The following is a 17,147-nucleotide window of genomic DNA, read 5'->3' on the forward strand; positions in this document are numbered from 1 at the left end:
CTAACCTCTTCAAAATGCATGTGTTACATCTGACATAGAGACTACTGGCAAAGCCGGATTCACTGAACATACTGTCATTTAAAAATACATTTTCATTAGGATAAGTACATTATTTCTTTATACATAATGAAGTTAAGTGCAAGTCACTCAGTCATGTCTGACTATTTGTGACCCCATTGACTGTAGCCTGCCAGGCTTCTTTGTCCATGGAATTCTCCAGGCAAGAACCCTGAAGTGGGTAGCTGTTCCCTTCTCCAGGGGATCTTCCCACCCAGGGATTGAACCCAGGTCTCCTGCATTACAGGTGAATTCTTTACCATCTGAGTCACCAGGGAAGCTCTTATATATAATGCTATTGCACAATTAATAGGGTATTGTGTAGTGTAAATGTAACTTTTATACTCACTGAAAGTGAAAGTCGCTCAGATGTGACTGACTCTTTGCGACCCCATGGACTGTATAGTCCATGGAATTCTCCAGGCCAGAATACTGGAGTGGGTAGCCTTTCCCTTCTCCAGGGGATCTTTCCAACCCAGGGATCGAACCCAGGTCTTCCACATTGCAGGTGGATTCTTTACTAGCTGAGCCACAAGGGAAGCCCAAGAATACTGGAGCGGGTAACCTATACCTTCTCCAGGGCATCTTCCTGACCCAGGAATCAAACCGGGGTCTCCTGCATTGCAGGCAGATTTTTATCAACTGAGCTATATACTCACTAGGAAATAAAAAATTATGTAACTTGCATTATTATAATATTCACTTGACTATAGTGGTCTGGAAGTGAAAATTGCTCAGTTGCATCCAACTCTTTGCATTCGCATGGCCTCTAGAGTCCATGGAATTCTCCAGGCCAGAATACTGGAGTGGGAAGCCTCTCCTTTCTCTAGGGGATTTTCCCAACCCAGGGATGAAACCCAGGTCTCCCTCATTGCAGGCGGATTCTTTAACAGTTGAGCCACCAGTAAGCCCTCAGTGTCCTGGAACCAAACCACAATGACTCTGAGAAATGCTTATAAAATATACAGTATCTCAGATGATCAACAAGAACTGGAAAGAGAAATAGAAAATGCCAGAGGCAGATGTAGAGGGTTGTCGCCTGCTGTGAGATATATGGGGTTAGATTTCTGGGGATAAGGCATGACTTGGAAATCCAAAGTTATTATATTAACTTTCATGCAAGAGGTACAGTGCATGTGATTTTGATGGTCTCGAATCATGGGTGATGAGACTATTTGTGTAGGAGGTAGGAAGACAGAGGAGTGAAATCTTCCAGTTTTGTTTCTTTTCTTTACTCTCCTTAGTGGAATAGGAGTGAAGGAAGAAACAGAACAGACTCCTTCTTGGGCCAGACTGTGGACTTTGAGCTCTATGCCCAGTATCTATGGAAACGACATACCAACTGGGAGACCAGGCCCCTGGAAGGAAGAGCCCCAGGGCTCTCCAGCACCTAAAAGAATACCCTAATTATCTGTGTAGCTGAATAGAATCATACATCCTATTACACTTATTGGAGAATGACCACAAGCCTATTGATAATTGTCCACTGTTAACTACCTAGGCTTAAGGCATATGAATCAAGGGTTAACTTTGAGTGTGTCTTTCTTTTTCCTTTGTTCAGACTAGTTTCAGGGAATTTGGGGTATGGGTTTGGGCACGTACACTTAGGGTATTTAAGGTTTTCACAAAAACTGGTCAGGGTCCTTGGCTAAGAGGAGACTCTGCCTTGGGCCCGCCGGTGTAATAAACTGCACTCCACTATCTGCATTGTCCTTCTGAGTGAGTCTGTTTCTCAGAACACATGGCCACAACAGGAGAAATGATGAACTTAAGAGAAATATACTCTTCACATCGCCAACTACAAATTCACACTTGCCATCTGCCTCTACAAGGATTAAAACTTGAGCCTCTGCAGCTGCTGCTGACCTTTAACACCCCTTTAAAGGAATTCAGGGTGGAGATCAGGAATGAGGCACTCTGTGCTCTGGGCAAAACTGGCAGAACAGGTCTTCAGTTAGAGATTATTCAGGGGAAGATTTTGTTAGCCCAATTCTTGAATCTCCTCCAAACCAGAAAAACACTAAAATCCTTCATGGTGATATCCCCACTTCATGACTAGCAGTAATCTTCATGAGACTAGTAGAAACCTTCTGAAAAACAACATGTGCTTGATTGCATGTCCTCCACCTTCACCAAAATCACATGTACTGTTCCTCCCCCTATTTTTTTGGACTAGTTTCTGAGAGCTATGCTGTCTCCCAGTCTATAGTCTTCATTTAACATCTCTCAGGTTGTGCATATTTTTTTACACTTGACAATACGTTCAAGTAATGTGAGCTCTCCTTCATCCTTTGCAAACTATTTTTCTCAAACTAATCACGAACGTGTCAGAATCACAAGGTCTTAGTACTGACTTAGAGCTCAGTGATCCTCTATTTTAAAGAAAACCCATCACATTTATGAAGTTGAGTAGAGGCAGATATATTCACTCCTTTACTTGACAAATGTGTAAATTACATTAAAGCCCAAGGCTCAGAAAATAAACATACTCCTGTGGTAACAATATGCATCTCCATGCATTGCCTTTAAGTTTCTCCCACAATAATATATAGGTTGGATCTTTTATTACTTAGCTCGCCAGACAGCTTCTTGTACACTTTCTTTCTTTCCCTCTTCTTCTTCCCCTTCCTTCATTTCTATTTCTTTCCTTTCTTTGCAACCACCAAATGCCAAAAATAGAGCTAAGGACTGGAGATAATTAGTAAGGAAGAAAAACACACTCTGCCCTTATGGAGTTAATATTCTAGAAAGGATGAGTGAGGACAAGTTATTATAAAATTCTGGGAAAAAGATAATTATAGATTGCCAATCATGTTTAAAAAAATAACATAAAAGGACAGAGGATAAATAATTAACATTATACATTATAGTTGCTTAATCATACATAACTGATGCTACCCTGTGATAAATGTATTTAAAGAAAAGAATCACATGGTTATAATAACATCTTCTAAGTTACCTTTTAGGTTTTATAGCATGTCTAGCTAGTTAAAAGACATTTAAAAATCATTAGGGTCAATATTAATTTTTAAAGGCTAGTGAAATACAATATTAAATCATTGCTGGGATGAAAACTATTTTATTTTCAAGGCATACTGTATGGCTCACTGGGATTCTCTAAAGATGAGTACCAGCATTTTTAATGTACCTTGATATTCTAAAGGAAAGATGCTACAAATAATATGTTTAAAAATGAAATTTTGGTACATACATATAATGGAATATTACTCAGTTGTAAATAAAAGCAAATAATAGCACTTGCAGAAACATGGATAATATAGAGATTTCCATACTGAGAGAAGTAAGTCAGAGAAAAACAAATGTTATTTGATATCACTTATATATGAAATCTTAAAAAAAAAGGTACAAACAAATTTATCTATAAAACAGAAATAACAACCACTTGTAAAAGAATGAAACTAGAACACTTTCTAACACCATACACAAAAATAAACTCAAAATGGATTAAAGATCTAAATGTAAGACCAGAAACTATAAAACTCCTAGAGGAGAACATAGGCAAAATACTCTCCAACATAAACCACAGCAGGATCCTCTATGACCCACCTCCCAGAATATTGGAAATAAAAGCAAAAATAAACAAATGGGACCTAATGAAACTTAAAAGCTTTTGCACAACAAAGGAAACTATAAGCAAAGTGAAAAGACAACCTTCAGAATGGGTGAAAGTAATAGCAAATGAAGAAACAGACAAAGGATTAATCTCAAAAATATACAAGCAACTCCTGCAGCTCAATTCCAGAAAAATAAATGACCCAATCAAAAAATGGGCCAAAGAACTAAACAGACATTTCTCCAAAGAAGACATACAGATGGCTAACAAACACATGAAAAGATGCTCAACATCACTCAGTATCAGAGAAATGCAAATCAAAACCTCAATGAGGTACCATTACATGCCAGTCAGGATGGCTGCTATCCAAAAGTCTACAAGCAATAAATGCTGGAGAGGGTGTGGAGAAAAGGGAACCCTCTTACACTGTTGGTAGGAATGCAAATTAGTACAGCCGCTATGGAGAACAGTGTGGAGATTTCTTAAAAAAACTGGAAATAGAACTGCCATATGACCTAGCAATCCCACTTCTGGGCATACACACTGAGGAAACCAGATCTGAAAGAGACACGTGCACCCCAATGTTCATCGCAGCACTGTTTATAATAGCCAGGACATGGAAGCAACCTAGATGCTTGGATAAGACGAATTTGGATTTTGAGTTTATTTTTGTGTATGGTGTTAGAAAGTGTTCTAGTTTCATTCTTTTACAAGTGGTTGTTATTTCTGTTTTACAGATAAATTTGTCTTGGATAAGATGAATGGATAAGGAAGCTGTGGTACATATACACCATGGAATATTGCTCAGCCATTAAAAAGAATTCATTTGAATCAGTTCTAATGAGATGGATGAAACTGGAGCCCATTATACAGAGTAAAGTAAGCCAGAAAGATAAAGACCAATACAGTATACTAAAGCATATATATGGAATTTAAAGAGGTTGTCTTTTTTTCCATTGTATACCCTTGCCTCCTTTGTCAAAGATAAGGTGTCCATAGGTTCGTGGATTTATCTCTGGGCTTTCTATTCTGTTCCATTGATCTATAATTCTGTCTTTGTGCCACTGTGCCACTTCTGGGCATACACACTGAGGAAACCAGATCTGAAAGAGACACGTGCACCCCAATGTTCATCGCAGCACTGTTTATAATAGCCAGGACATGGAAGCAACCTAGATGCCCATCAGCAGATGAATGGATAAGGAAGCTGTGGTACATATACACCATGGAATATTACTCAGCCATTAAAAAGAATTCATTTGAACCAGTCCTAATGAGATGGATGAAACTGGAGCCCATTATATAGAGTGAAGTAAGCCAGAAAGATAAAGACCATTACAGCATACTAACACATATATATGGAATTTAGAAAGATGGTAACGATAACCCTATATGCAAAACAGAAAAAGAGACACAGATGTACAGAACAGACTTTTGGACTCTGTGGTGGAGGGGAAGGGGCGGGGGCGGCGGGCGGGGAGGAGCCGCCGCGGGCAGCGGCCGGGGGAGGCGGCGGCGACTGAGGAGGCGGTGGAGGAAGCGCGGCACTCCCGCCCGGCCGTAGAGCAGCGCGGGGCCCCACGCGGCCGTGACCCCGCGGTTCCCCGGAGGCCGAGCGCGGCAGCTGCGGACAAAGGAGCATGTCGGCGCCGAGGAGGGCGCGTCCTCCAGATTTAAAAAAAAATTAAAAAAAAAAAAAAATGAACTCTGTGGGAGAAGGTGAGGGTGGGATATTTCAAAAGAACAGCATGTATACTATCCATGGTGAAACAGATCACCAGCCCAGGTGGGATGCACGAGACAAGTGCTCGGGCCTGGTGCACTGGGAAGACCCAGAGGAATCGGGTGGAGAGGGAGGTGGGAGGGGGGATGGGGATGGGGAATACATGTAAATCCATGGCTGATTCATGTCAATGTATGACAAAACCCACTGAAATGTTGTGAAGTAATTAGCCTCCAACTAATAAAGAAAAGAAAAAAAAAAAAAAAGCATATATATGGGATTTAAAAATGTGTTAATGATAACCCTACATGCAGGACAGAAAAAGAGACACAGATGTATAGAACAGACTTTTGGACTCTGTGGGAGAAGATGGGGTAGGATGATCTGAGAAAATAGCATTGAAACATGTATGTTATCAAGTGTGAAACAGATCGCCAGCCCAGGTTGGATGCATGAGACAAGTGCTCGGGGCTGGTGCACTGGGAAGACCCAGAGGGATGGGATAGGGAGGGAGGTGGGAGGGGGGTTCAGAATGGGGAACACATGTAAATCCACGGCTGATTCATGTCAATGTATGGCAAAAACCACTACAATATTGTAAAGTAATTAGCCTCCAACTAATAAAAATAAATGGAAAAAAAAAAAGAACTGAAAAAAAATATCAGAAATAGAGTTACAGATGTAGAAAGCAAACTTGCAACTTTACCAGGGATGGGGGGGAAAGAGGGACACATTGGAAGATTTAGTTTAACATATACTCATTACTAGAGCTTCCCTGCTAGCTCAGTCTGTAATGAAATTGCCTGCAATGCAAGAGACCTGGGTTCAATCCCTGGCTCAGGAAGATCCCTGAAAAAGGAAACAACAATCCACTCCAGTATTCTAGCCTGGAAAATCCCAAGGACAGAAGAACCTGGTGGGCTACAGTCCATGGCGTCACAAGAGTCAGACATAACTTAGCGACTAAACCACCACCACCACCATACACATTACTAGGGCATCCTAGGTGGCACTAGTGGTAAAGAACGTACCTGGCCGATAAGAAAGACGTGGGTTTAGTCCCTTGGTTGGGAAGATGCCCTAGAGGAGGGCATGGCAACCCACTCCAATATTCTTGGTTGGAGAACCCCATGAAGAGAGGAGCCTGGCAGGCTGCAGTTCATGGGGTTGCACAGAGTTGGACATGACTGAAATGAGTTAGCACATATGCATGCACGTTACTATCTATAAAATAGATATCTCTACTGTATAGCACAGGGAACTCTATTCAATGCTCTGTAAAAACCTAAATGGGGAAAAGTTATACATATAGATATATAACTGAATCACTTTGCTTTATGGCAGGAACTAACACAGCATTATAAATCAACTATACACCAATAAAAATTCAAACAAACAAGCAAAATAGCATGTTTTAAATTACTAATAATTCTCGTTGTGGGTGAGGAGATATTGCTATGGACATTCATAAAGGTCAAAACATGCTATGAAAAAAAAAACATGCTATGATAAATATTAAATATGGTGTTAAGTTTTTTAAAGCACTACATTTTAGCTTTCAAGTTATTGTAGGAACAACCTTAAAGAAAAACAAAATAGTATTTGAAACTAGTTACTATGGTTTCCAGACACAGCTGAAAGTATTGCTTTTTTAATTGTAGCAATGAGCTGCACCAAAACCAAAAATTATAGGTCTCACCTTTCTCTGTTAAACGCTAAACATTGTTGTTATTATTGTTATAAAATCCTTAGCTCTTGAAAGGCAATTCCCAGTTCTACTAGGATCTACCTACTGACATTGCCAATACTGTTCTGAGTCCCAGTTTCTGATGCCTTATTTTGTATACCCGACAGGTTTGTGGGGTTTTTGAATAGGATTATTTACCATGGCATTCCCAGAGAGTCCCCACTTATCCCCTTCTCTATCCACACAAGTGCTTATGTGTTTGCATTTAGTTTGTTCCCACTAAAATAGCATTTTATCTATGAGGCAAAACAATTTCTACCAATCTCATTGTAAATAAATATGTTGACTAGCCAGCAGAACCTTTTAAAAAACCTTTAAATTTGTAATAGGCTTAACAACTCTCAAAATAAAGATTAACGATCCATTTCCTAAGTAACAGTTCTAATAAGTTTTAAAGAAAACGAATATGTACAAAGTCTGTAAAGACATCAGCATCATGCCCGTCCTGTTAGCTAAAAATATCTAGTGTTATTTATTCCATTTTTATTTAATTTTGTAAATGTATTCACACATGGTAGTCATTGAGCAAATGGCTTTTTAAGTCAAATGTACATATAACATAATAATCTAAATCCTGAGAACAAGTAGTTCTTATTATTTTAATAAACAGTTGGCATGCATGCACATTAGGGAAATATTTCATTCTAATAGGTATTCCTAATGTGAATCAGCTTATTAAGATGACAGAATCTAAATGAAGAAAAAAGCTAAATCAATATACTCAATACAGCTGCTTATTTAAACTCAGAATCACAAGGGAATAATTTGGCTTACTTAAATTTCATGGGTGGTTATTTTATGAAATGAGGAGAAGGCTGGGGGACATTCTTTCCAAGCTGTTAGCACCATTTGCCTTTAAGAGCACTATGTTGGCTGTTCTTCAATTAAACCTGGAGAATTTTAGGCTGAGGAGGCTCTAATGCCAAAACCTAAGCCTATAAATGCCTCAAGGTTATGAAATCAAAACCTATCACAAACCAATCACAAACAGCTATGCTTTAATCTGTAGCCAATCAGGACCTCCCTTAGTTTGTTTCCATATTCTCTTTGTAAAAGCTTTCCTAGCTTCCCTCCACAGAGGGCTTCTAGCTACTTCTGGTTTGGCACTGCCAGATTTGAGTGGATTTTTGCTCAAATAAGCTCTTAACATTTTAATGTTAAGTATTAAAAATTAAGCTTCAGTTTCTCTTTTAACATTGCTAACAAATTCAAGGGTGCCATTCTATTGAGTGAAGTCTGCCTATGTATCTTCTCATCTTGTCCTGAGGAGCAAATAGTTGGGACTATGATGCAAGAAGTAGTTGTTCTTTCTCTCAGGGACACTATATTCACCCTGGTTTACCTCTGTGATCCTGTGAAATCCATCTTCTCATATCGCTCATTTTTCAATCTGCAGCAATCTCCTTTCCTTTCCAACTCAAAGGCATCATAGTACCCTCTGGAAATCCTGTTCTGATCAGAAAATTTTCCTTGCCTTATGTTTCTTATGAAAACATGTTCTTCACCACATTGACTTTAAGAAAATCTGACTACTCCTTAATAAAACCATTTGTCCAATACATATAACAATTGAAAGTTAATTTTTCTCTTACATCTGTTCTACCTCAATGGAAGGAAGATAGTCAATAGCTAAATGGTTCTCTACTGGCACATCTGGATTATTTTTTTTTCCCAAATGAGTTTTCTTTCGTTAAACAGAGAATATAGATAGGTAGGTAGATAGATAGATAGAAGGTGGATGGAGGGATGATAGAAACTATTCCTTTGAATGTCAGGTCATTCAGCTAGGTAATTCTTTCCTCCTCTGTCCGCATTTTCCACTAATGTATTTACCTCTTGATTCACAATGTTTCTGTCTACCTAAACTCTTTATCAATGTCCCTAGCAACTTAAAAAGGCATATGAATAAACCACCAGGAAGATGTCTATGATTCTTTTCATAACTACTGATTATTAATCTTCTCTCTTCTGAAGACCTTTTCTTACATGTCAGCCTTCCAGGAGGAATGTGATCATATCTTAGATTACTTCATCCTGGAATTTTTAATTCAAGCCTTACAGGTCTGTTTTAGAAATAACAAATGTCCTTAAACCCATAAATGCATTACTATGTTGCCAAGTGCCTGATCACACTTGTCACATACACAATAGTGAGGGAAGCCCTCTCTTTATGTTTCAAATAAAGATACTTTATATTTGTTAAAACTTTTGGAATGAGTTATTATCCTATGACACATGCAAATTTAGAGCATATTTCTACAAATTTTTACTGAAGCAAACATTAATTAACATCAGATTTCAGAGAGCACTGAATTCTTACTGTTGGAGAAGACAATTTAAGAGAAGGAAGAGATACAAATGATAGAGATGAACCTCAGACAGTTGTCTAGATTTACACAGTGGAACTGAGAACAACAAACAAGTGAGGTTTCACACCTGATCAGCCTGATCTTCAGGAAGAGCCAGACCATTTGATTTTGCTTTAGTATACAGAACTAAAGTGAAAGAGGAAAGTGAAGAAGTTGGCTTAAAACTCAATATTCAGAAAATTAAGATCATGGCATCTGGTTTCATCACTTCATGGCAAATAAATGGGGAAACAATGGAAACAGTGACAGACTTTTTTTTTATTGCAGGGGGGGCTCCAAAATCACTGTAGATAGTGACTGCAGCCATGAAATTAAAAGACGCTTGCTCCTTGGAAGAAAAGTTATGACCAACCTAGACAACTTAATAAAAAGCAGAGCCATTACTTTGCCAAAAACGTCCATCTAGTCAAAGCTATGGTTTTTCCAGTAGTCATGTATGGATGTGAAAGTTGGAATATAAAGAAAGCTGAGCACCGAAGAATTGATGCTTTGAACTGTGGTGTTGGAGAAGACTCTTGAGAGTCTTTTGGACTGCAAGGAGATCCAACCAGTCCATCCTAAAGGAAATCAATCCTGAATATTCATTGGAAGGATTGATGCTGAAGGTGAAATTCCAATACTTTGGCTACCTGATGCAAAGAACTGACTCACTGGAAAAGACCCTGATGCTGGGAATGATTGAAGGCGGGAGGAGGAGGGGACAAGAGGATGAGATGGTTGGATAGCATCAAGGACTGGATGGACATGAGTTTGAGTAAGCTCCAGGAGTTGATGATGGACAGGGAAGCCTGGTGTGCTGCAGTCCATGGGGTCACAAGAGTCGTACATGACTGAGTGACTGAACTGAACTGAACATAAAACTGGCTACTGGTCAAGACCATTCAGTTCTACAACCTCATTCTGAATAGGATCCAGGCAATTTAGCACAGATTCAAGAAAGATATTAGGGCCACTCAGAACAAAATAAACTAAAAGCACCCATTTGTTTTTAGTCGCTAAATCGTGTCCAACTCTTGTGACCTCAAGGATTATAGCCACTGGATTCCTTGTCCATGAAATTTCCCAAGCAAGAATACTGGAGTGGATTGCCACTACATTATCCAAGGGATCTTCCCAACCTCGAATCGAACCCGTGTCCCCTCCATTGGCAGGCAGATTCTTTACCACTGAGCCACTAGAGAATCCCCAAATGCTCATTTACCTGTTGTTAATATATGGAGGTGATACATATTAAAACAAAAGTTCTCAAAAAAACACTTAAAATGTGATTGACATATTACCTTTGTCATACAGTAATTAAGACACATATATGGGAGAGAAGACAGTGATACTCTGTTCTATTTCTCTAAAAAAGCAAATTTGATCAAAACCCCAATCTCCCCTATCATCCAATCCCACATACTTTGGGGAGACAAAAGTCCTCGTCATGGGGTGTAAATAGATCTGACACACACTTGAGGAAAGAGAGTGATATGAGATTTCCCCTCTCTCTGAGGGGTATAAAAAAACACGGCAGAAGACTGAGCACGGGGATTTCATGTAGCTAGGCTCAGGGACTGAAATGTATTTCCCCAGAGGAAAGAATGTGCTAGATATTGGTTTTTGATGTTGGCATTGTTATTTTCTATAACTTGCCATTAGTTTTTTTGCTTTTTTGTTTTTTTTTTTTTCCTTAAAGAGGCAGATAGATGTTGGCAACTACTGATTGTGATGTCTTTGGTTATACAGATTTAGGGTGAGAATCTAAATAAAACAGACCATATTGTTTGGCATGATAAGACATTTGAAGCCCCAGGGAAACTTAAAAAATTGAAACCAAGAAACAGACTTGGGTCCTGCATCTGTGGTGTAGGGAATGCAAGCCATGCTCTGGACTGAGCACAAGGAAAGGAAAAGTGTACAAAGTGATCCTTCTAAACTGAATTTCAATCTGATTTTTGTAATATATGGTATAATCTCATCTTCTTCTACCACCCTTATACATCTTCAATCATTCAACCAACACACATTGCTTTTTGCAAATGGATTGTGTATGTGTGTGAGTGTGTGTGTTTAGCTCAAAGAGAAGTGCAAAGGAGCTGACAGACATCTGGATTGTAGTAATGTAATAGTACTAATTACAATTGCTACTACTATGATCATTAGTTACTATACTAACTGAGGATCTACATATTTTTAAAATATTTAAATTGCACAATATAGTCAGGTAAAGCATATTATTTATTTAATAACATATCTAGGGATGCCTTACTGAAAATGTTGCTGTCAATTATTTCTTATAACTTGCTATTATGGGCAAGAAAAAATTGCACAAAAATAGATATTTTGTAGTTTGACAAGTAGAGATATTTTGCTATAACATATACCAGCATCTTGAAATATATATTTGATATTTATTTTAAGTTTAGTTCAATTTAACATTATATCTGTAAAGATGAGACAATATCTACTCTGGGGAAAATGCTCAGTATCACAGTGGTTGCAGAATAATGACCTGTACTTGTCTCTAGGTTAACACACAGGATTTAACAGCATTCATGGTAGCTACATGAGACAAGTATGTGAGTACCTCAAATGAGATGAACAGAATAAGATATATAAAATAAGATAAAATAAATTATGAGATACAATAAGATGAAATTTCTTTAAAAAATACTGCAATTCATTTTTCCCTAATTTCTTGAAATAACCAAATTATTTTTATTCCCTTTCAAAAAACATTTTTGATTGTAAAAGTTGGCATTAAAATGTTTGTATATTTAATAATGTGGATATAGATTTTTGGGTTACAATGGCTGATTTGTTCTCACCTATCAGGAAATTGTAAACATTTAAAATGCACAGAATGACCTGGATGGAAATATTGATCAGTTGTTCATCCACTAACTCAAGCATGTGTGCCCTCTTTATTTCCATTATCATCCACCATATCCACAGGAAAGTTGGATTTGAAATATAATTATAACTAATAATTTCATCATGTTGTTTCTATTGCATGAGTTATGATTCTTAGAAGGCTACATTTCCAAAATAATATTAATATCACATTCAATTTACATATTGTGTATTATTATCTTTCCCAATATGTAGACAAGGCAATTGGGACACAGAGAGCTTGAGTCACTTGCCAAAGACTGCATGGTGTCAAGTAGAGGAGATGAAATTTGATCCCCAAATCTATAATTAAAGTTCTTAGTCACTACACTATGATCATAAAAATGATAATTTTTTAAAGAAATCCTAGGACTTCATCAGTACAGGACATGCACTCTTTTGCTACTTAAAATATCCTCCTATGATCTTTTAAGTGAATATCCATCATAACATTTACTGACTTCTGTTATTACCTGTTTTAACTCTTCCAGACCATAAATTGTTAAGGACAAATCTATCCGTGTTCTCACATCAATTTTTATCAACTTCTTAAAACATGATTCTTTTGAAAGTATGAAGTTTCAATTTTGATAAATTTAAATTTATAGTTGGATATTTTCAATATACAAAAACCAGACTCAGATACTAAGTATGTGGTAACAGGTATTCATGTTAAGCTAGAGTGGTGAAGAGTTGGATCAAATGAGATCTAGGTTTATACCTTGTCATCTGACACTAGCAAGTACTTTCTTATTATTACAAGTTCCTGTGATTTTATGGGTCTCACCCCCTTCAGCTATTGTTTTTTATTATCTTCTCTCAAATGAAATTAGTTTCTAATTTCCTGCAAAAGAAGCTTTGTGGTGGTGGAAGTCACTCAGTCAAGCCTGACTCTTTGAGAACCCATGGGACAGTAGCCTGCCAGCTGCCTCTGTCCATGGGATTTCCCAGTCAACAATACTGGACTCGGTTGCCATTTTCTTCTCCAGGGGATCTTCCTGGCCCAGGGATTGAACCTGGGCCTCCTGCATTGTAAACAGATTCTTTACCATCTGAGCTACCAGGGAAACCCAAGAGAAGCTTTAGAATATATATATTCATTATTTGGAGTAAGAACAGAACATGTGCAGCAAGCATCAATGCTGCATTTATAAAACCTCAAAGTCAAATCATGTTCTTTAATTTTCACCTGCAGTGTCTTAGAGTTATATGTTACATATCTATTAAACATAGTTTGTAAATTATTAATAGAGCCATTAAGATTCTTTCCCTTTTTACTCCATTAATTTAAATCTTTTTGAAACTTGATATTAAATGATGATGTTACATGTTTCCAAGTTGATTTTTAAAGTCATATATATCATTGACTTTCACATTATAATATTTGGAATACAAGTTCTTCTAAAACACCTGTAACCTAAAGAGGCAAGTCAAAAACAGTGTTTGTGCTATAACTAGCTAGAAATGTGTTATATCCTTTCCACAGTGGCTGTTAGTTGATTGCTGATGGATGAGATGATACCATTTCCACTCTATAAAGCTGAAGGAAAGACTGACTTATGTGGGATGTGTGCAGAGGAGTCAGTAAATATTACCTTCCTGGATCCTTCTTTGTGTGTACCTCATGTTTGACCAATGTGTAAGTGGGATTCTAAAGATCATTTCTGCATGACAACTTTCATATGAATTGGGAGGACACTTTTCAGATGTGAATGAAGTCTGAATCAAAATAATAATAATAACAAAAAAAACTAAACTCTGTACCAGATGACTTTATTATGGATTGGTATGTGCCCTCTCCAAAGATATGTTAAAGCCTTAACCTGAGGACATCAGAATGTAAACTTTTTTTGGGAATAGAGTAATTTCCATGTAATTAGATGATGTTAGATGAAGTCCCACTGGAGCAGGGAGGACCCTTAATCCAATTTGACTGGTATCCTTTGAAGAAGAGACAAGATGACATGAAGACAGTACACAGAGAATAGCTTTGTGACTCTAGAGGCAGAGACTTGAGTGATGCACTACAAGCCAAGGAATACCTGGTGCTACCTGAAGCCAAAGAAGGGAAGAAAAGACTCCTCCAAGAAGCTTCTCTTCTAAGGGAGCATGGCCTTGTCAACACCTCAATCTCAGATGCTGAGCTTCCAGAACTGAGAGAGAGGTTGTCTGAGCCACAAAATTTGCTGTACTTTGTTACTGCTACTTTAGGAAATTAATATAAATGTGGATGTTGTAGAAACTTAACTACAAGTGAGTGCTTTCAATACCATTTTCCAGTGATGATTAGTTTTTCCATTTGGACTCAGATGTGGATCTTATAATAGCTAGATTTGGTCAAAGTATGTGTCATATCCAACCAGTGGTTACAGTAGTGCACGCATGTTAATAGAGAGTTAAAATATTATAAAATAAAAAAGTAAGACGCAAAACCAAAAACACTATATTTGACTATGTCAGGCACACAAAATCAAGGTGACATGCTTTAGTTACAATTCATTTAATTGAATTGCCTAGTCATCTCTGATTATTACCAGAAATTTAAAGTTCTAAAGAATTTCGTTTGTGAAAAACAAATTATGAGTTATATACCAAAATAGATATCTGAATTAAAAGTTTATTAACTTTACCCTAATATTTCAGTTTCATTCCTTGAATTCCAGTACCTAGGACTTATAACTGTTCTATAAATACAAGCTGGATTAAAGAAGACAATGAAAATGATATATATTTTAATTAACTGAAATAGACAAGTCAGTTGGCTCAGAAGGTCACTTTGATAATGATACCTCTAAGTTACACTATCCCAAAGCTTGAATGCTTGCAAAATAAAACTGATATTCCACATTGTTGATTTTTTTTTAAATAAGCCATTAAACTAACTATGAAATATGATTGGCATATTTGTGGAAATAGACAATTGAATTTTTAAAAAATTATTTTCACTGTTAAGCACAGAAGCAAAATCTACCTAAGATCCACAACAGGAATTATCAGGCAGTCAGCAGCATTCCTCAGAGCTAGTACCAATTTCCTAGTCATCTTGGATAGGCTTCTCTCCCTTTATCCCTAGAAACCTATATGTATATTTACAGCAAATATGTTTTTTTCTTCCTTATTTTACACTTCCACCACTATCAGCAACTAGTTTAGGTTCTTAAATGTGGGTATTTCACTTTCTTTCAGAGTAGTTTATCAGTCTCAGTAACACACACATAAAAATATTTCCATTTTTTCACACATATGACTGCTCACAAGAAAAAAATTTGTGTATTAAAATATTCACTTAAGAAATTTTATGTATGAACCATTTTGTTGACAATTTTCAAAGACATGAAGTTTAACAATATAGACATAATATTAAAACTAGATTTAATATAGTTGATCTTTGATTATTGAAAAAGTACTAAATAGATCAATAATTTAGTACTTTCTTAAATCACTTATTTACATTATGTTATAGATGTATTCAATTGCTTTTCAATAATGTCCTTGAATACTAGATAAGCAAGCTTCCATAAGAAAATCAAGAAAATTACAAAAGCTCCAGAACATGTCTGGTGATATTTTATAAATTCAATAAGATAAAGAACTGGCAATTCCTTATGGCAATTAAGGAATAGAAACCTGTCAAAAGTAGATGCCTCTTTTAAATTGTGTAACATCATATAAGGATCTTCTATGATGTTACTTGAAATTAACAAATTACATTTGTTACTTGAAATTCATACTGCTGATAAAGTAGTCAAATATTTCTCTTAAAATCTTTTATGCCTACAGTCAAACAATATGAATTAAATATATTTTTATCAATATAGTAAAAACTCACACAAATGTAAATGTATTGAATATGTTATACTTAAATAAGCTTGTTAATCATTAATCATACCTGAGTTAGTTCATTAATATCTACAAGTCCATTACTGTCGGCATCAAAATATTTAAACATTTGATCCACCAGCAACTTCTTCTGAAATACGTCATCACCATTAGGGTTTTCATTGTCTTGTGTAATGTATTTTTGATTTTGTAAATCTAAAAGCATACTTTTCATCTTGCTGTATTCAATGGCCTTGCAGTTATCTCCTGTAACAAAAGAACTAAGTTATTTTCAAAGCAATATTATTAAAAGGGAATCATCTATTTTATTAATGCTCAAAGTTGATATCTAGCAGATAACATATTTTGTATATAATATTTATGCTTCTACTTAGCATACTACACAAGGAGAAAAGAATGGACTATTAACATGAGAGGATAAAAATTTTAATTGCTATCAAATCTAAAAACACAATATGTACTATGTGTTTTCTCAATGCCAAAGTCATCGGTTCTATAATGGACACAGAAAAAGAGATAAATTGGTTCCAAGGCTTAAATACATCATCTTAGTTTAACTCCTCATTACACATGATTATAGTGATAATTTCAGAGATTTTGAACATGAGGTTTAGGGAGAGGAAATGACTTACCCAAGGGTAAGCTTAGGTTGTGTTGAATTTTGAACTTAAACTCATGTATGTCTAGTTCCAAACTAGTATAGCAATTTTCTAATTGGAAATGCATCTTTTTTACATTTAGATTTATTTTGAAGAATTTTGTGTGTATTTATTTACAATTTTTTTTAAATCATGCTAAACTCATATTTGCTTTCTTCTGAAAGTCTATTTTTCTGATATTTATCTATCTCTCTTTTAAGAGCACTTGGTGAGTAATATGATCTATGTTTGCATTTTGTATCTTGAAGTTTTAACCTTGCAACTATCATTTCCACAACTAAAGTATGAGCTTATTGAAGTAATA

The 17,147-nt window shown here is 36.5% G+C and overlaps 1 protein-coding gene across 1 annotated transcript in view; it reads right to left on the reverse strand.

Moving 5' to 3' along the window:
• The window catches only part of FSTL5 (follistatin like 5), an 864,841-nt gene that overhangs the window by 418,046 nt on the left and 429,648 nt on the right, over nucleotides 1-17,147 (reverse strand). The window contains exon 5 of the mRNA XM_061140881.1: nucleotides 16,234-16,430. Coding sequence (XP_060996864.1) covers nucleotides 16,234-16,430 — 197 coding nt within the window. The remainder of the gene's footprint in view (nucleotides 1-16,233; nucleotides 16,431-17,147) is intronic.

This window comes from Dama dama, chromosome 5, assembly GCF_033118175.1.
Source record: "Dama dama isolate Ldn47 chromosome 5, ASM3311817v1, whole genome shotgun sequence".
NCBI lineage: Eukaryota > Metazoa > Chordata > Mammalia > Artiodactyla > Cervidae > Dama > Dama dama.